General features: G+C 34.3%; 8 protein-coding genes and 1 non-coding gene across 9 annotated transcripts; 5 read left to right on the plus strand and 4 right to left on the minus strand.

The window, feature by feature from the left end:
- Positions 1 to 427: 427 nt before the first annotated feature.
- DOP1 (Dop1p) lies at positions 428 to 6,685 on the minus strand (the record flags this gene model as incomplete). The annotated part of the gene is made up of 7 exons (XM_020189699.1): positions 428 to 685; positions 797 to 1,603; positions 1,766 to 2,921; positions 3,069 to 4,086; positions 4,186 to 4,555; positions 4,916 to 5,501; positions 5,613 to 6,685. Coding segments are annotated over 7 exons (5,268 nt in total), but the record flags the coding sequence as incomplete, so codon positions are not given.
- A 547-nt stretch (positions 6,686 to 7,232) lies between these two features.
- Positions 7,233 to 7,661, plus strand: ASCRUDRAFT_26230 (uncharacterized protein; the record flags this gene model as incomplete). Its single annotated transcript, XM_020189941.1, has 1 exon — positions 7,233 to 7,661. A coding segment is annotated over one exon (429 nt), but the record flags the coding sequence as incomplete, so codon positions are not given.
- A 790-nt stretch (positions 7,662 to 8,451) lies between these two features.
- Positions 8,452 to 10,488, plus strand: ASCRUDRAFT_9154 (uncharacterized protein; the record flags this gene model as incomplete). Its single annotated transcript, XM_020195081.1, has 1 exon — positions 8,452 to 10,488. The coding sequence occupies one exon, from the start codon at positions 8,452 to 8,454 to the stop codon at positions 10,486 to 10,488; it is 2,037 nt and encodes a 678-aa protein (XP_020046276.1).
- A 1,238-nt stretch (positions 10,489 to 11,726) lies between these two features.
- Positions 11,727 to 13,679, minus strand: RAD17 (Rad17p; the record flags this gene model as incomplete). The annotated part of the gene is made up of 1 exon (XM_020191937.1): positions 11,727 to 13,679. One exon carries the CDS (start codon positions 13,677 to 13,679, stop codon positions 11,727 to 11,729), a length of 1,953 nt encoding a protein of 650 aa, XP_020046277.1.
- On the plus strand, positions 13,587 to 15,365 carry ASCRUDRAFT_76891 (actin-like ATPase domain-containing protein). The gene has a single exon (XM_020193656.1). The coding sequence runs from the start codon at positions 13,852 to 13,854 to the stop codon at positions 15,277 to 15,279; it is 1,428 nt and encodes a 475-aa protein (XP_020046278.1). The 5' UTR covers positions 13,587 to 13,851; the 3' UTR covers positions 15,280 to 15,365.
- A 12-nt stretch (positions 15,366 to 15,377) lies between these two features.
- Positions 15,378 to 17,001, minus strand: ASCRUDRAFT_76892 (uncharacterized protein). The gene has a single exon (XM_020193657.1). The coding sequence runs from the start codon at positions 16,987 to 16,989 to the stop codon at positions 15,454 to 15,456; it is 1,536 nt and encodes a 511-aa protein (XP_020046279.1). The 5' UTR covers positions 16,990 to 17,001; the 3' UTR covers positions 15,378 to 15,453.
- Positions 17,002 to 17,226: 225 nt separating this feature from the next.
- SLO1 (Slo1p) lies at positions 17,227 to 17,613 on the minus strand (the record flags this gene model as incomplete). Its single annotated transcript, XM_020191938.1, has 1 exon — positions 17,227 to 17,613. One exon carries the CDS (start codon positions 17,611 to 17,613, stop codon positions 17,227 to 17,229), a length of 387 nt encoding a protein of 128 aa, XP_020046280.1.
- Positions 17,614 to 17,745: 132 nt separating this feature from the next.
- On the plus strand, positions 17,746 to 17,859 carry ASCRUDRAFT_t124. The gene has a single exon. It is a non-coding gene; the product is annotated as a tRNA-Leu (tRNA).
- A 684-nt stretch (positions 17,860 to 18,543) lies between these two features.
- Positions 18,544 to 20,220, plus strand: DPS1 (aspartate--tRNA ligase DPS1; the record flags this gene model as incomplete). The annotated part of the gene is made up of 1 exon (XM_020191939.1): positions 18,544 to 20,220. The coding sequence occupies one exon, from the start codon at positions 18,544 to 18,546 to the stop codon at positions 20,218 to 20,220; it is 1,677 nt and encodes a 558-aa protein (XP_020046281.1).
- Between the last annotated feature and the right edge of the window lie 193 nt (positions 20,221 to 20,413).

The raw sequence follows: 20,413 nt of genomic DNA on the forward strand, positions 1-20,413 counted from the left end.
TCAAAAATCAAAAAAAAAAAATAATTCAAAACAACTTCCTTTCCATACTTTTATTTAATCTTCTTTTATCTATATATTTATATTACTTTTTTTTGGTTTTTTTTTGGTTGTATTATTTTTCTTTCTCTTTATCTTCCGTGTCTTGATTTTGCTTTAGCTATCAATTCATCCCTTCATTCTTTTTCATTCATTTACACTTACTATTTTCAAAAAAAACTATCGTACTTGGCTATATTAAAAGTATCCGAAAATCTATTTTCGATTTAGTTTAAATTTTAATTTAAATTAAAATTTAAATTAACCTTATTTGTTTTTCCCTCTTTTTTAAACGAGGTCTCGATCTTATCTTTTCACTATCTTTTCTTTATATATATATATATATTTTAAAGAAATACAAATAAAAATCAATTATCCATTATCAATTATCATCAAACAAATCATTGTAAATATCTTGCTCACAACTCTCAATATCCGCTACACTCAATCCATACGTCTTCTCAAAATTATACAAGCTTAATGAATCAAAAAATGGCTTCAATAAACTTATGTTCTCAATTTCTTTAACCCCAATCAACCCAGGCTTGCGGTTTTTCTCAATATCTTCTCGTTCATCAATATTCGTAACTAGCTCAATCCTTCGATAATCATCCAACGATGGCCTCTTATACAACCCCATATTGGAAAGCTTATCAATTAACCCAAACAAAACAATTCCTTCATCGTTATCCTGAATGCTATAATTACCACCACTCTTGCCGCCAATATGACTGATTCCACTATTACTCTCTCCACTCACGTCAAAATCATATCCACTCGTACCAATCGAATCAGATATAAACAACCAGTCGTTTTGATTGAAATCTTCCTTTTTTAAACACAACAATAAATCCAACAACTTACACGCTCCTAACAAAGCATTGCAATCAATATCTTCAATCTCTTCCGGTTTTGAACAATCCAAAACATTTTGAAACATTTTTTGTAATTCCGTATAAATCAACGTCCAATATGACGTCAAATGCGCATCCGAAAATCTCAACACTATTGCTCGAAGACATAAAAACACTTCTTCTTTTAGTGCATTCGAAGTTGTCAATATTTCTTCAATCTTACTCATAATCTCTTTCAAATTCAAAATATACGTGTCTTTCGCCGATATTATCAATAAAAAAACAATTCGTTTCAACTTCAATATCTTCGAATTAATCTCACTCTCATTCCATCCAAATAACGTCGTGGAACTAGCATTATGTGGCTCAACTTTTGATAAAAACTCGCCCATCTTATCCTTATCCGACTCAATCCAATTTTTAATTATAACCTTCCATGATAAACTATGAATCAAACTCATCTTGAAAAATTTAGAATCAACAAATACGTCATTAATCGTTAGTTTCCAGGTTTTAACATTCAATGCTGCCTCGCTCAATTCAACTAATAAATCAAGCAAATATGATGGTAAATTAGGAAATGTCTTGGATTTCAATGCTGGTGTCACAATATTTAACACTATCGACGTCATTGTGGTAGTAAATTTATCATAGTCCTGCACTATGCTACTAATATACGGCAATGTACTCTGAATTGATTTACAAAGCTCTTCCTGTGTAACACTCGCATCTGTCTTCTCATCTATAGGACTTTCAGTTTGTTTATAAAAGGCTACTGAAATAGTTAATCGGTCTTTCGAATTTTCATCATTTCGCTCATCCATATCAAATGAAGGCTTATTGGACAGAGACCCAGTTGGAGAGGTTAAAGATACTGATGTCATTGCATCCAAAATCGCACTTTGGTTCGAAGGTCCTCGAGCAGATAGTGTCCCCGATAAGATTTTCATAAAAGTATCTGATATCTCTCTCTTAACTTTTCTCTGTTCGCCAAATTTAGACTTGTTTAATTTTTCCCCCAAAATGCAGGTAAATTGCAATATAAATGGGTAAATATTAGCATAGACACTACCCAAATTTTGAACATCTTTTAAAAAATTCATACTTTGATTCCAAATTTCTTCAACAGCATCACTTTCTAATGATTTCACATACTCAACTAAAAACATTGATAACATCTTGTCATTGAGATTGCTAGACGAAAGTAAATGAATTGATATTTTGTATTTTGAACTAACTGCTTCAGGATTTAGTTTCAAATTTATCAAATTAAATATATGAGGAACGGTCGATTGTGGTTTCCCACCATCTAACATGTGTAAAATCTTGAACAATGGTGCTGAAAAATTGCGATCAGCAAGCATCAAGGTTTGTAAAACTTCTAATGGTTGCAACTGATAAAGTTTTTCCAACAACTTTTTTGATCTAAATTTAAGATTAGAAATATGATAGTTTATCGACTTTAAAAAATTCAAATCATTTTGAGGATAATAATTTAAATAGTAATTTGTATCATTTGAATTTTTGAGTTGCAATCTTGTTTTTTGCTCTGCCCAAGACCAAATATCCAGGCATACTTTGGCAGTTTCTTGAATGCAATACAAAATTATTAGTTTTTTGTTTTCTTCTGCAGTTCTGGCCATTGGAGTTTCAACCGCAAATACCCCAGACATTACTGAACCAAAAAAACCAGGGTCATTGGAATTGGTTTTGGCTGATGTGATTTTGGCTTCACTAGAAGAAATGTATATGTGACAATAAGATAAAACATCATCCAACGCGTTCATCAATAAAGCGATAGATTGTCCAATTTCAAATGTCATTTTACTATTTTTTTCTTTATCTATTGTTACATCATTAGCATTATAATTGTTATCAAAAGAATTTCTAATTAGTGAAAAAAAGTCGTTAATCTTAGTGCAAATACATTCTGTCAATGGAGTAATAGCTTGAATTATCGATTCGCCAAAATAAACAGTGCTTTTAGATAAAAGCTGCGCCCAATAATTTATCAAAATTGAATTATTAATTCTTTTCACACTTAGGATTAAATATTCCAAAAGTTTAATATCCTTGATATTATCAATTTTATCCTCAGTTTTAAATAACAAATAGGATTTGGCATATTCAACTGAAAAAATATTCAACTTCACTTTTTGATCATATGAAGTCTTCAACACAGATGAAATAATCCTTAAAAAACTTACCAATATATAATCATAATTGTAATTATAGTTTATGTAAGAGTTTTGACTGGTCTCTTTATAGTTCAAGTTATCCAATTTTTGAAAATATTTGAATGAAATCTTTAATAAAATCGATGGAATTTGAGCAAAATCCTTTTCGTTGCCATTTAACAACATCTCAAGCAATGCCAATGAAGTTCTCATCGCTTTTGTGAACGAGCAAATTGATGATAAACGATTCATGGTGCTCTCATCCAACTCTAATGAAAGAAACCTTAAAAGTACGGCGATAATCAAATTTTTGTATGTTGATAAATCAAAGTTATCTTCAAAACCAGCATTGATTATTTGTATTTGGAGCTCACGATCTAACACAGTTAATTCATTACTTATTCCGCTTATTAATAGAGGCGGATCGACATTTAAAACATTCATAATAGTCTGCACTTGATAACAGTATAAATCAATATCATCTATAATATATATTCGGGATTTAGAAGCTTTAGTATTCATGATAAAACTTGTTTTCGCCAATGGAATTGAAATCATTTTAAATAATCGGTTAGAAGACCCAGATTTTGAGGTAGATGAAATCCAATATGAAGCAAGAAGGTAATCAGAAGATCTTTTGACTGCCAACTCATCTAAGACCAATTGAAACGGTCTTGATAAAATTTGGTCCATGAAAAAGTTATTGTTGGACAAATTAGCTGTGTGAGTCCAAAGAGCAGAAAACCCACGAAATCTATCATATTTGTCATGTTTATCTGCATTTAAAAACAAATTTGACAATTCTGACTCAATATAGTGAGGATCAATGCTAAGCTCAAAGCTTAAAATATATTTAACCGACTCGACTTGGTATTTGCTTGAAGGGTCGATAAGACAGTCCCATAGCAATCTTAGTAATACTTTGAGCAATTCGATTTTCTTGAGAGTGCTCAAACTTTTAGTAATTTCATTAAATATTTTTGAAATTCCAAAGGTGATTGAAACAAAAGATAAACTGACTTGAGATGGTTGACCAAGAAGGTAATGATTCTCATTTTCAAAACCATCTATATTGCTGGAAATATTATATATTCTTTCCCAAGCAGATTTTGCTAAACCCAAGCTGTCGTCATTATTAAGTGGGGTATCAATTGATGATTTAAACAGATGGTTGGAAATTTTAAAATTATTTTTGAATCCATCAGATTTTCTTAAATTTTTCAAGTTAAAAACTTCGTCAATGAAAAAATCATTTTTCCAAGTAAATTTATTATCGTTACTACTATTGTTATTTTTTGGAATCTTTTCTAGCACATCATTCAAAAGATCGCAATAATAATATATCATATCATCTCTTTTTTTTAATGCTTTCCAGACTAGAATAGTTATTGAGTTCAAAATCATTAATGACAAATCAGCAGGTGGAATGGGTGAGGATTGGGGATCGTCTATATTGTTCAAATTGTATTGATACACATATCCAAGAACCTCATTTTTTACGATGTAATTATCATCTGGAGTTTTCGAAACTTTGGAATAATAATTCTGAATTATATTATATGTTTGAATGGAAAATTGTTTAAAGAGTTGGTCTTGTTTTTCAATTTGATTCTGATCGTTGGATAGTTTGTTTTGATTATTGAATAAAGAATGAAGAGCAGTATTATGGATGTGTTCTATTGGAAGAAAAGCTCTTTCTGGAATTAAGTTTAAGATTGATTTAACCAAGGTATACCAATCAAAGTCATTAAATGGATTGGTATCATCAATCAAGTTAATTTTGTTGCAAATGATGTTTGAATTTTCAGGGAAGGGGAGCTTAGTGGTTTTTTCTGAGTTTTTATCAACAATTGATTTGTCCTTTTCTTGATCAATTGTTATGAAATTATTGTTGAAAATTTTTTTAAATAATAAAAGCAAAAGGTTTAAAGGGAGGTGTTTTACAATCATTTCTTCTTCATCGACATTGAAGTAGTTGGTGGTGAATTTGAATAAAAGGAGTTGATTTTTGTCAATGAGTTTAAATAGATCTGACCAGATATTTATGGGCTCAATGTTATCAAAGAAAGCGGAAGCATTTTTTAAGACTTGATTAAATTCATTATCAGTGTTAGAGTTATTTAAAGTGTTGGATGAGTTGTTTTGAGATTGAATTGAGTAATTGTTGGTAGAGATATTCAATTGATGATGGAGGATTTGAATTGAAGAAATGCAAGGAATGAAAACCTCTGGTATTATAAGAGAGCCAATTTCCCACTTGTCCATTATAGCTAGACAAATTTTATAGGCTTGGATCATTCTTTTGTAGGGAGGCATTGAATCGTGGTTTGTAATGATTTTGTGAGTATCTTCAGACGAATTGTTTTGGATATCTATTAGTTTTAGTAGGCCATTTACTAGTTGAGATTTACCGTATTTTTTGAAATAATTGATTCTAGTAGTTTTTGGTTTTTCTGGACTTGATGATTGTTTGCTTGAGTCGAGTATGGAAGGTTGTTTTTCTTGTTCAGATGTACTTTTAGTGTCATTGATAATATCGGATGACAGTTTTAAAAAAGCTTGGGGTAGTGAGTGTCTATTTGGTAAATTTGATGAATCTAAGAGATCGGGGCCTAGTAGCCAATTCCATAATCTTCTGTTTAAAGACATGTCTTTTCTCAATACGGTTGAAGAAGCACAGATGATTAATTTAGTTAAATCTGAGGGAGTGGCTAGTAGTTGTAGGATGTTTGAGTTTAGTTGCAATTTGGATAGTAATAAATCGAAAAAGCCTCTTTGAACAAAAATGTTGTCATCCTTCAAGGCTTTACAAAAGGCTCTTATTAGTAGACCAGGTTCAGGAGAGACGCATGCTTTTGCTTCGTTGGGTAGATTGGATAAAGCATTTTCCTTCAATACTTTATTTGACCAAATATCGGTGGAGTCAAGGTTGAACCTCAATTGGTCTTTATTGTCAAGATTAGATTGGATATCAGTAGCATTTGCAAGAGATACAATGTTAAAGGAAGGCAATCTTTTATTGCACCATATTAGAGCGCCCAATCTTTTGTCTGGATTTGAGATTATGATTAAAAACAACGATTGCCAAAAAGAAGAGTTGTCATTCAAGTTTTTCTTTAGAGTGTCGATTAGATCTAGGACATCAAGAAAACTTTCGCTTGATTCATCGTCAATTGCAGGCAATAAACTTAGCAATAGAGGCTTGATCATGATTTTAAGGCAGATCGGGTTTAGTGTGATTATGAAGGTGTCAAACAATTCAATCAAGGAAGGCTTGATAGAAATAGATGCAAAAGACATTAAGGGCAACAAGCCAGGAATCCAGATGGAGATTTGGTTTGATAATTTTTTCAAGCCAATCATTTTGAAAATGTAGGAATAGACCTCAATTGTCTTCATGTGCACTCCACTGGGCAAATTTGGTGATAGACAGTTTGCTAGGTTTTTGGATATTTTCAAAGAGTAGATTTTGGGCAACCAGTTTCCTCTTGAATTTGACTGTAAGGATTTCAACAACTTGGCCAAAAAGGAGATGTAGTCAGCCCATTCAACCACCGAATTGAAGATGGAGAGAGACTTGTCCAAGGAGGCAAGATATCTTCTGTCTTTGGAATCCAACAGTCGTTTGTCCAATTCGTTTTCATCGTCGTTGAGGATGTTGGCGAATCTCGAGTGGTGGGAGCGAAAGGGAATGACCTTCAACAAGGTGTTGTGTTTCAGTGAAGCAGCAAAAGACATGGCCAGAGCAGCACAGAAGGGGGCAATGGGCGAGAGAACAATTGTTGCTCAGGGGCAGAAGCAGCATTTCCAGCAGCTTCCTCACCGGCAGCAGAGGCTCTTTCCTCTGTTTTCTCCAGCACAGCAAAGGCAAAAAGCCACGGCTGTGGGTCGCGCCGGGTAGCAGAGAAAGGAAGATATACTCGGCGCGAGAGGAAGGAGGAGGAAGAGAAGGAGGACAGCAATGGTGGCAAGCAGTTTTTGGGTCGTTGGACGAAGCAGTGGTGCTCGAGGGGTGTTTGTGCTGGGGGCCAGACAGTTTGGGCTGGTGGGTCTTCTCAGGAGCCAGGCGAGAGGCAGCAACAGCAGCAGCAGCTCTGCCTACGAGGTGGAGCCAGAGCCTATGACGAGACACACTAAACCAACAAACAGTGCTTCCAGAAACCGGATGGTGGAACGAGCTCCCAAGTTTCTAAGGCCCACAGTCCAGTTGTTTTTGCAGTATCCCTTTTCGCACTGCTTGAGTTTCTTTGTGCTTCAAAGCTTTTTCAAAACTGTTCCCTTTTTCGTGTGCTGGTACTTGTTCTACAAGTTTGACTACACTCTACCCAACTCATTCGCTGTTTCGAACGAGCTCATTGACAATGGAGCTAGATTGATCCAAGACTCTATGCAGAACAACGAGGAACTTATCAACTGTTTGCAAAAAATCGATAACAACGTCTACAACAGCAACGGTTCCCTAAATGAGGAGACTATTAACAATTTCGTTACGAAAGGCGCCAATTCGTATGCTTTGCTAAAATTCTTGAAACCTGTTAGTTCCTTCGTTTCATTGTCGCTCATGCCTCTTTTCACGAGACAAGTAGTAATACCTGTAATCCACTTCTACAAAGCATTGAAGGTTTACTCAGATCCAGACAATAATCATTCCTTCTTTGAAATACTAGACGAAATCAAAGCGCAGAACAAAAAAGAAGTTGATCAAATCGACAATTCACCTTCCAAATACACACCGGATATAAATAGCAAAATCATCAAGAATGATGAAATTTGGAATGTCCCAATCCCCAAAGGCTATAAAAAGAAAGGTATTTTCTAGCTCACTTTCTTCAGACTTGCTTTTCTATATATTCTCTTTTTCTTTTGGCTCTCAGCTATTGTATATATTTCTCATACTCCAACGTCGACCTTATTGTCTGTGTATTAGGGGCTTCTTGTCTCTCGCTAAAAGACACAAGAATGTCCTCTTCAGCTCAAATTGCTGCTTTTGTTTTGCAGCTGGTCTAGTAAATCCTTTTTTTGGGTCCTTTCTCTCTTATGCACACTTTAAAACATCGATTTAGTACTGTGGGGGGTAGTAAAGGAATATCTAACTAAGTTTCCTCCAACTCTTTTTCTTTACTGATGAACACGTTTAAAAATAATCATTTAAATATAGCAAATAATAATGGGTTGGCAAATTATAACTTCGCCTGTTCTATTACGAGCTCATCTGCTATATATCCCAGCATTTTGTTTTACTCAAAGATACTAGTTTACTAATTACTAATTACTAATTACTATTCTAAAAATCTTCCAATCACCAACTCACTAACTCACATATTTACAAACCCATCAACCTACTCTAACACTTCTCAATTCTACTCATCAAATAGACGAGGATGATGAAGTTCAAATCTATTTTTACAGCTTTGCTGTATCTCTATGTCTTAAATTCCGGCTTAGTATATGGTAATTCGAGCACCCAATGCGATTGGTCCATTTGCGACAAACTATATGATCGTTTTAAAACTGTTCCTCTGGACAAGTTTTGCAACGAGCTGTATCCAAACCAAAATGCCTATGTGAATTTATCAAACGACCTTTCTTCTTGTGGACGTTGCGATTTCTGTTCAATTTGGTTTAGATATTCTCCATCTTTCAATCAAGGTTTAGCCTGTGGTAATCCAATTATTCAACTCTACTGTGGAGATGAAGATGGAGATAGAGATGATCTAGTTGACAATACTTTAACCTATCCGGACGACATTCCAATTGATATTGAAACTGATTTCCCAATCGATCTCCCAACTGGTATTCCAACTGGTATTCCAACTAATATCCCGACTAATATCTCAACAAATATCCCAACTATTCCAATTGACATTCCTACTGACATTCCTACTGACATTCCTACTGACATTCCTACTGATATCCCTACTGATATCCCTACTGATATCCCTACTGACATCCCTACTGACATACCAACTAGTATCATAGCTGATATTCCTGAATATACTTCATATGATGTTCCTACTGATGTTCCAAATACCAATAATGGTTTCAACGGCAATTACAACGGAAACAATAATGGAAATAACAATGGTAACAACAATGGCCCTGGTGGTTTCAACGGTAATTATAATGGTAATTATAATGGCAACTACAATGGCAACTACAACGGTAATTACAACGGTAATTACAACGGTAATTACAATGGCTACAACGGTTATAGAGGTTATAAGGGCTACAGTGGTTATAAGGGTTACAATGGTAATTATAATGGCAACTTTAATGGAAATAACAATGGAAACAACAACGGTCCAGGTGGTTTTAATGGTAACTTTAATGGCAACTTTAATGGCAATTACAATGGTAATTACAATGAAAATAAACAGAACGAAAATGATCTTAAAAAGCGTGGCTTATTTGACAATAATGGCCATGGAAATGGCCATGGAAACGGTCATGGCAATGGTCATGGTAACGGTAATGGACATGGAAATGGACATGGTAATGGCAATGCCTTTTGGAACGCATTCAATGGTGACAATAAAGCCTTTCCTGGATTTAATGTTAATGGACTAAATAGACGTTCGGTTTTTGTTGGTTCTGGTAATGGCAACAATAACGGCCCTAATGGATTTAATGGAAATTATAATGGAAACTACAATGGAAATTATAATTACTACTGGAATCCTTATGCTGGAAATGGTAATGGTAATGGTAACGGTAATGGTAATGGAAATAGTAACTGGGGACCACCAAACTTCGTTAATTTTGGAAACAGTAAAAGTTCCAACACTGATGAAAATGAAAACGGCAGCAAAAACGAAAACAATTCTGACAATGACAATCCTCATGGCGATGGAAATAATCATGGAAATGGCTATGGTAACAACAATAGAAATGGAGGTGATAATGGCAACAATAATGGAAACAACAACGGCTCTTTAGCACCAGAAAACTACACATTTACTGAAAATAATAATAACTCAACTAATGGTAACAACAATTCCGGTGTAAACAATGGTAATAACAATGAAGGCGAAAATAACGGTAACAATAACGTTGGCGATGATAATGGTAACAACAATGGTGGAAGCAACAACGGTAATAACAATGGTGGAAGTCACAATGGTAACAACAACGGTAACAATAATGGTGGAGGTCACAATGGTAACAATAACGGAAATAATAATGGAAATGATAATGGGAGTAATAATAGAAGTATCGAACCAACAACATTACCAGCTTTTGCTGAAACTACAACTGTTGTGCAGTCTCTTGTATCAGAATCATCGCTAGTGACATCCTCCTCATCAAGCCCCTTAACTCTCCAAGATGAAGCTAGTAGTATTTTGGTTGCTTCAGGTTCAGGAAATATACTATCGGCTGAGTTTAGCGCATTATTCTTGATTATTTTATCATTCATTTCCTAATTATCGGTTATTACAATATTTTAAACTTCCAATTTCTTGACTTCTTGATTTTTCGGTTTTTCAATTTTCTAATTTTTTTTTTTGATTTTCCAACTTCTCAACATTTCTTTCTGTTCTTTTTCCTATGAATTTTTTTTCTTTTACACTCATTTGCTTCAAAATCGGATCTGGTTATTTTTTCTTCACTATTTTTAGAATGGGATGGCATTCTTTTTCTTGAAAGATTCAAAGGTTGTAAATAAACTTGGCTTTAAACAAATATACCATATATGCGCTTTTTTCTTTATCAAATATAGTACTTTTAAGATCAAATCAATAGAACCAAGTTCTATTCAGAATTTATTGTGTAAGTTTAGGCAAAGTTTATAAAAATGATAAAAATAATCAGAATCGCAAAATATAAAAAATAAACATAAACATATCCATTATGTCTGGTAAATAATATCCGAATTAATATACATGTATTTCACTAGATCTTTATCTTTCTAAATATGAAATCATCACTTTGAAAAAAAGCATTTGAAATCAAACACTATCTTGTCTCTTAAACGATCTTTGATTTTAATAATTTTTTGATTAATTAGTAAACACATGCCATAGTATTAATAATTTTAAGTGATATTAGGCTATCAAATAATGAACATTCAAACGACTATGTCTTGTAAATTTTTCAATCATCCAATGTTTCTTGTACGTTCAGTTCACTAGGACCTAAATTCAAAATTGTTTTAGCAAATAAAAAAAAATAACTAAAAGTAATTTTCGAAAAATATTCACCGTAGCAACATTTGATAGAGTCAAAAAAAAAAATAGTTTTACTATAAATTTAGTGATATATCTGTTAATAGACTAATATGTTCAAATTTCATTATATCTCATTGTATTTCATGAATAAAAGATTTTTTTTTTTATTTTATACTTATAATAGTGCAAAAAAATAATATCATAAGAAAAAACAATGATTAGGACAAAGTAGTAATTAGTGAAATTTCTTTGTTGCCATCGTTTGTCTGCTGCATTGAAACAATTAAATATAGATTCAGAGTTATTTTCCATAATTGAAAAACTTATCGAAAACACTGAAATTGAAAGCATTTGACCTGAAATTTTTGTATATAGTGTGAATTATGAAAGCAACTGACACTAGACACCCACAGTTTGACCCACAACAATTTCTGGATAAAAGCCATCAAAACATATCAAATGATAATCGTTAAAAAGGGATTTAAAAACAGTCTTCAAAGAATAATTGGGACATCTGAGTCTGACTCCAATTCCAATTCTGACGCAGTTTCTGCTTCTTCGGATTCTTCTTGTTCTACTTGTTGCTCCAACTCTTTTGCATCAAAACCCACTGTGCTTTCGGAAAGTTTGTTTGTATCACCACCAGACTTATTATGCTGACTTACTCCACTAGATCTGGCAACCGAGATGTTATGCAATATCTCAGCTATATCTCTCTTGGTTTTAATGATGTCGCTGCTCTGGCCAGTATCTGCTTTCGTGATATTCGATCTGCGTGAAGCCTTTGATCCACCTAAGTTGTCTGATGCTGTGTATTTTCTGCTGCTTCTTCGTCTTCTCTTTCTATTCTGTGGATTGATTGTTGCTATCTCATCTGCGTTCATTATTATCTCTTTCAATGCTCTCTGCTTGTCTTTGGCTTGACTATACGGTTCCTCATCTTCGTCATTGATCGACTCAATAAGAACAAACTCAATTACAGTTCCCAGATAGTATTTTTGTTCGATATTATTCCCAAATTTATTACTATTAGCAGGGTTATGATTAAGATTATTATTAATAACACTGGCACTACTGCCATTATAATTGCTGGTAATTCCTTTCCTATTTCTTTTTTTTCTTATAATCCGTTTTTCTCGTTTAGTTTTTTCATTGGGCTCACTGAGTGCTTTTGGGTTGATGACATGATCTTCAATGTTAAAGCTGCTCAGCAAATGGATGCCCAAAACGCCATTATTGTCTTTCTGGAACCGAATTCTCGAACTTGATCTGATGGCCCTGAATATCTTGAAGAAGCTCTCGAACTTGAAATTGCTTATGATTTCGTCGTTGATGGCAGTTTCCAACTGGCCATTGATATTGTTGAACTTTTTCAAAACCAATTTCTCGAGGATACTGCGGTCCTGTGGCAATATGAGTCTGGAGTATCCTAGTTCTCCTTTAGATATAAAGATGACCTCATTCTCAATGCGATATCCCTCCCTGGTGTTGATATTGTTTTCACTATTGGCACATTTGTTCTCGCTCGTATCAGTCTCAGCAAAAAAGTACCCATTGTTCCTAGTTTTTTTTTTATATGACCCAGCATATATGTATAATTCCTCGGTATTAATGTCTTTCAAGTCCTTCAATATATTGAACATAACATCCCCATTTATTATCATGTCAAAAATAATTTCATTGTAGTTCAAATTTAACCCGTAGTATAGATCCAAATTGTTTCCAGCGTCTTTATCATCGACCTCATCATCAAAATTAACATATGTGGAAAATTCACAAATCTCATGGATCTTGTAGTCATCGAATTCAATTATAAAAGGATATCCAGCTCCCTCATAGGACATTGTGCAGTAAATATCATTAAGAATGTCTTCTTTTTTTGACAATGAAGATGCCACACTGAACGACTCGGTAATAGTCTTTAAATCAACAATAACCTTTATTATATCGTCATTTTTTTCGTTATCGTCATGTTCAATTTCATCATTTGTTTTATCTAAATTATTTATATCATCTCTATGGTCTTTGTTCTGAATTATACCATTATTATCAACATTATCGGTCCCCAATCGACCTGTCTCTGTATTTGACAGTGCATTAAAATAATATTCGTCAAATAGCTCTATATCAAAATTGATTGAAATTCTTATGATGTGGTTGTTCTCTGTGGTGAAAATCAACCCATCCTTCGTTATGATAATCACACACTGAGTCCCAAATGTAATTGCTGATAGCATTGATGCAATATGAGAAACTTCTGCTGTCTTGCATTTAAATAGATTTCGATCACCCACTACATTCTTCAGCTTGCTATTCCCAAGAATGCTGTGCTCATTGTTTGAGGTCTTATTGTTCAGCAAGTCGTTTAAACGATCAGACAAAGCTGTGCTCGAGATCTTGATGTTCATTGATTCATCGCATTCACCAAGTCCCCAATGCCCACTCATTGTGCACCAATATCAGCAGATTCAGTTGGTTTGCCTTTGGCGTGTTTTGGAAGCAGTGGAAATTCAGTTCTCGGTTTTCAAACGCCCAAACTCCAACCAAGATTGGTGTTTCTGGGTAAAAGCAACGATAACACTGTAGAAGTTGGTAATATGACAAAGATTCCACTTCCCAATGTCAGATCAAAGCCTATCAACACATCCAAATCCTAAGAAGCACAACAGAAACTCTTTCTCTGTATCATCCACAGCTCACACCCACAGCAAATCCAGTTCTTCCACCCAGAAGCAATACCACGCTGCTATCTTGCAAATTGGCTCTCGATTCATTAGAGCAGGATTTGCTGGTGATACATTTCCAATATCAACAGTATTGACGAATGAGACAAGATGGAAATACAGAATTCCCAAGCAAATTAAAAAGAATTCTACCAGCTGCAATGATTTGTACTACCTGAACCATTGCTTACCTCCTAGTGTTTCGCGTAACGATAATAGTGGAGAGAGTGATAGCATCGATGATAAATTGACATTACAGTACACTAAGGACATTCTATCAAAACAATACTTGTTCAGCTACGACAGCACATTTGGTAGTATAGAAGGAATTGATGAGAATTCATTGTGTGAGAACATTGTTCTAAAAATATTATCCAAAATATACCAAGAGGATTTGTTGGTGGACCCATCCAGCTGCAAAATAATAATAATCGAGCCCCCATTATTTCCTTTACACTTGAAAAAGATAATATCAAATGTACTTTTGAAGAAGTTATTTGCAAAATCTCTTCTATTTATTTGCGAGCCAGCTTTGTCCTGTCTAGGTTCAGGCACCAGAAATGCATTGGTTGTTGATTTGGGCTGGGAAAATATCACTGTCAGCCCAGTCTACGATATGAGATTGATTTATAAAAATATTCAGACTTCGACAAGAGCAGGGAAGTTTTTACATTACACAATATTAAAGAGATTTTTGTCTGAGAAGGTTATAAAGAAGAAATCTGGGTTTAAGTCCACATCCAAACTATTTAATATAATCGAAGAGTTTGTGTTTCAGGCTGTATATTGTCGCACAGTAGATGAGTCGGTTAGAGAAAGGATACACAGTGAAGAGAACAATTTTAGATTGATATCCAAAGAGAATTCCAATGATTTTTTGGATATTCCAGACAAATTGCGGTTTGAATCAGTTGAACATACGTTGTTTCCATCATCTGCAGAACTAGATAATCCCGATGACGACGAGTTTTCAGTGGTTGACTTGATTTTAAAAGTTATTGAAAAGGTGCCGATTGATCTAAGAAGAGAGTTGTCAGACAATATTATTTTCACTGGCGGATTGTCTAACATTCCTGGCGTAAAGGCAAGGACATTGCAAGAGTTAAGAAAGAAAAAGCCCAATGCAAAATTCTCTGCTAATTTTTCTTTGGGTCCCTGGTCTGGTGCCAGCTTATACTGCAAAACAAAATTGGTGTCGGCTCCAGGTAGCTTGGTAAAGAGCCATGAGCTACTAAGAGATAAATATATTATTGAAAATGAAACCATTCAAATTCCTGACTGGTTAGATCAAATCCATCAAAATACTTTTAAATCGGCTTCTTAATTGTGAGGGAAAAAACGTCAATTGAAATTATAGATCTTTTTTTTTTTTTGTAATAACAAAATGTACTTGAAATTAAAGCAAAATAATAAGAGAAGTAAAAAAAAACAAGTAAAAAAAGTAAAAAAAAAAAAAGAAAAGAATAAGAAACTTAGATAATTTCTTTATCAACAAAAACTAGACCATATCATTTAATTCAATGTCTGCGTCACCAAACACACTATTCCCTTGATTAACCCTATCATATGTTTTTTGCCTTAATGACTTGGTCAAATCTATTTCATCAAATCTGGTGGGAATAATACTAACTGGTAACATATCTGTATTGTTTCTTCCGAATAATGTTCCTTGGTAATTATCATCCTCGGAGTCGCTTTCATCGTAGTCAAAATTAGGACGAATTATTTTAAACCATGGATAATTGCGATCAAAATCCTCTTTTTTGTTTCTTGTGGTCGAGAATCTCTTTAAAATAGTTTTAAACCAGTTTGAGCCTATGCTGAATCCTGAATTCATGCTGCTTCCATCGGAGCTATCAAAGGGATCTCTACTATCACTTGATTCGGCTAATGCGTTGATCTCATAATCTATAATTGCCATTAGCGTTTTTTCATCATTTGAGACTTCTGGTTGGTCGTAAAATGGGTTTGCCTTATGATTGAAGTGGTTTTTCAATGGAGAGAGATCAAGAGGACTATCATTTGATAGCAAAGGTCTGCCCTGAGGAATGTAATTTACCTTCACATAACAGCTGGTAGATAAGAGTGATCTAGGTTTAGAAGGTTTCTTGTGTGGTGCTGTATTAAACTGGGTTCCTATTTCTTTATCTTCCAAATAAACCTCAGAGTACTCATTGCTATCAAAGTTGCCTCTATGTTGAATTGCAAAGCTGTTTTCCTGTTCGCTTTCTTCGGATTCTTCAATGATAAACTGATCTTTCAACGGGTCATCATCAAAAACATTGGGGCGACTTGATTTAACTGATCTTGTGGTAATCGGATTATAGGCAATAAGATCGTTTTTACTATCAATGGTATACAATGCTGATAGAGGATACTGATCTAAACAGGGTGAAATGTCGAGGTGAGATGAAACAAGCGAAGGGGCTTTAATGTGAGACGTTTTTAAATCGATATCTGCAAAGGAAGTTTCTTTTAATATCGAGCTAGAATCTGCGTTTCTTTTATCATTGATTTTATAAGCAGAAGAGGGGTTTTTATTATTTGTAGGCGTAGAAGATTGATTACTAAAATCATGGGTGATGAAGTTTCTAGGAGAAGAAGGAGATGGTGTTATATATTCATTTATCAACTTTGAGTAATGATCCTTTTCATATAAAAAGTTATCAACTGTGTTTGTTAAAAAAGATGTGTTGTTAGACGTGGTTTCATTAGAATCTCTAATATTTGGTCTGTTGTTGTTTCTTTCTGCTAAAACTGTGGCTTCATTTGAATATATTGTTGACTGATAATGTTTATTGTTAAATGACTTGAAAGAACCAGGAGTCTCAAATTTAGTTTTTAGACTTTCAGAATATTTTAAACTAGAACCCAATGAATTTTTTGACTTATTTGGAGAGGGATTATCATTCTCTAAATTTTGGTTTTCAAAATCAACACTTTCATTAGCAACATGTTGATGATAGTGGGCAGAACCACCTGTCTTTGTTCTTGCAATACTTGTATTTGTAGAATAATTACTGTAACCGTCCATGTAATAACTGTATTTATTTGACTGGCTCATCTCTTGGTATTTTCATGTAGTAAAAAAAAAATTATAACCAAAAAAAAAAAAAAATGTAAAAGATTAGCCAAAAGCTTGCTGATTGAGCTGGATTTTCTATTGTGAAATAAGAGTTTGTGTCGTTTTTGTGATGTTGAAAATTATCAAAACAGTCAAGTTACGCAAAACCAGTTTGCTAAGACCCACTTAATTTTTCAATTGTTCAAATCACTTATTTGCAATGAAACTACCAGAGGACATTAGATACCCAACATAATCTTGTAAATTCTGATTTTCATGCTCCAACTTTTCGCAGGTTCTTTTTACTTTTGAAATCGATGAAACCAACAATTTTAGCCTATCTCTTAATTCCAGGGCCTCATCTACCAACTCTTGGTTTACTTTATCGGAATTTTCTGGTTTGGATTCTGTATTGTTGGGTTCAGTGCCATTCAGTTGCTTTTCAATGATATCAACCTTCGTAGTCTCTTTAGTTTGGTTAACCTCTTTGTTCTGAGAATTTTCCTTCAGATGAGTGGCAGTAACATTAGTAGTTTCCATTTTAGCAACTGTATTTTCTTTTAAATTCTTGCTTTGTTCGTTTGAAATAGCCATTATTCAGTGGATCTCAGAAATATAGTGATGAAATCAAAAAAAAATATAATGAAAGAAAGCTACTAAATTACAGTGCAAAATGAAATCATAAAGATTACTAATCAATTTTTAAGAATTCAAAATGCAACCAAAGGTTGTATGGCCGAGAGGTCTAAGGCGTCCGACTCAAGTTCTAAGTAACTTTCACTTAAGAGAGTGAGTAATCGGATCTCGAAAGAGGCAGGAGTTCGAACCTCCTTGCAACCATTATTTTTTTACTGAATTTTCGTCTGCTTTTTTGCTTTCAAAATCTAATATTCTTGCAGAATGATAGGTGCAAATAATATATAATTCCCAGCTGATAATACTTGTTTTTTATTGTAAAGATAGATATATAATGAGAATTAGTGCCAATAAAATAATACAAATAACAGCTTTTTGCCCAATGTTGGACTTTTAAATATGTCAAACCATAGCAGCTTAATGAACTGTCGATAGACACGTGATACATATATCCTCGGCTGTTACATTAACACATGATGATGCTGGCAATTGTTTTTACTTTAAAGTGCATCACGTGGACTTCACGGTATAATTGGTTTTTCTTTTGGAGTCGAACCATGCACTGTTCGTTATTCGAGATGGTGACCGGGTGACTTTTTGCGTTGCAGTTTAAAATTTTTCAAATTGGTGAGTCAGCCAATGGGTTTAATTAACTCATAGATTAGTACATTTTGGATCTAACAATTAACGCAAACACCATAGATAAAGATATAGCTGATAATACAGATATAAATTGATTTTGTCTTCTTAAATTTGAACTTCTAATTCATTTTTATTCAACTCAACTCAACTCAACTCAATTCAATTCTATTCAATTCTATTCATTCTCTCTTGCCAGATTCAATTTTTTAATTCGGTTTGTTACTGATACACACATTTGCCATCTCAATGTCCTCCGAAGAAACTCCCAAAATTAGCGATTTGTCAATTGAGGACAACCGACCCCCAGCGCCAGACTCAGTTCCATTAGGGCCTGATGGTAAACCTCTTTCAAAGAAGGCATTGAAAAAACTTCAAAAGGAAAAGGAAAAAGAATTGAAGAAGAAACAAAGAGCCGAACAATTAGCTAAGGAAAAAGCCGTAGCTGAGGCCTCTGCAGCAGCAAACGATTTCGCTAAGGAAAACTATGGCAAATTACCTTTAATTCAATCAGCCACCAAAACTGGTATTAAAAGAGTTCAATTTGCTACTTTAAACTCATCTTTAAATAACCAAGAAGTTGTATTTAGAGCAAGAGTTCATAACAAAAGATCACAATCCGCTTCCTTAGCATTTTTAACATTCCGTCAAAGATATGATACTATTCAAGCCGTTTTAAGAGCCAACAATGAACAAGTTAGCAAGCAAATGGTCAAATTTGGAGCTTCAATTAATTTGGAATCGATTGTTGTGGTTCATGGTGTTGTTAAAACTGTCAATGAATTGGTCAAATCTTGTACCATTCAAGATGTTGAAATCCAAATCAACAAAATATTTATCATCAGCGAAACTCCCGAACAATTGCCAATGCTAATTGAAGATGCTTCAAGAAGCGAACAACAATCTGAGGAATCCGGGTTGCCAGTTGTCAATTTGGATACCAGATTGGACTACAGAGTTATTGATTTAAGAACAATTACAAACCAAGCTATATTCAGAATCCTGCATGGTGTTTGTGCACTATTTAGGCAATTTTTAAGTGACAATGGATTCACCGAAATCCATTCGCCAAAGTTATTAGGTGCTCCATCTGAAGGTGGTGCCAATGTATTTGAAGTCACTTATTTCAATAGAAAGGCATATTTAGCACAATCTCCTCAATTATACAAACAACAATGTATTGCAGGTGATTTTGAAAGAGTGTTTGAAGTTGCTCCAGTTTTCAGAGCCGAGAATTCAAATACCCATAGACATATGACCGAATTTATGGGTTTAGATTTAGAAATGGCATTTGAAGAACATTACGATGAAGTTGTTGATTTATTATCAGATTTGTTCATCTATATCTTCAACCAATTGAATCTTTCATATAAAAAGGAAATTGAAATTGTCAGAAAACAGTTTCCATGCGATGAATTCAAGATTCCTAAAAAAATGGTTAGAATTCCATTCAAAGAAGGTATTCAATTATTAAGAGATGTTGGTGGTAAAACGGAATTAGGATCTTACGACGATTTGTCTACTGAAAACGAAAAGTTATTGGGTAAGATTGTCCATGATAAATACGACACCGATTTCTATATTTTGGACAAGTTTCCAAGTGCTATTAGACCATTTTATACAATGCCTGATCCAGTTGACAGCAACTATTCCAACTCTTACGATTTCTTCATGAGAGGAGAAGAGATCTTGTCTGGTGCCCAAAGAATCCACGACTCAGATTTGCTAGCTAAAAAAATGAGAGAATTGGGCGTTGATCCAGACTCCCCAGGTGTTGACGACTATGTTAACTGTTTTAGATACGGTTGTCCTCCTCATGCCGGTGGCGGTATTGGTTTGGAGAGAGTTGTGATGTTTTTCCTTGGATTGAAAAACATCAGAAGAGCCTCGTTGTTTCCCAGAGACCCCAAGCGTTTGCACCCATAATCGTGCTGTGTGCTGTGTGCTGTTTTCTTGTCCACTGCTATTCCTTTAGCTTTCTACATAACTATCTAGAATCTATTCACACTTTATCTCTTTGTGCAGATTGTGCGTGTGTCACGCCGGTGCCTCGAGACCATTTGGCGGAGCGGTGCGTCGCTTTCTCTGCAAAAGCTCACTTCTTCCATCTAGAACTGAG

Source organism: Ascoidea rubescens, assembly GCF_001661345.1.
Source record: "Ascoidea rubescens DSM 1968 unplaced genomic scaffold ASCRUscaffold_10, whole genome shotgun sequence".
Classification (NCBI taxonomy): Eukaryota; Fungi; Ascomycota; class Saccharomycetes; order Ascoideales; family Ascoideaceae; genus Ascoidea; species Ascoidea rubescens.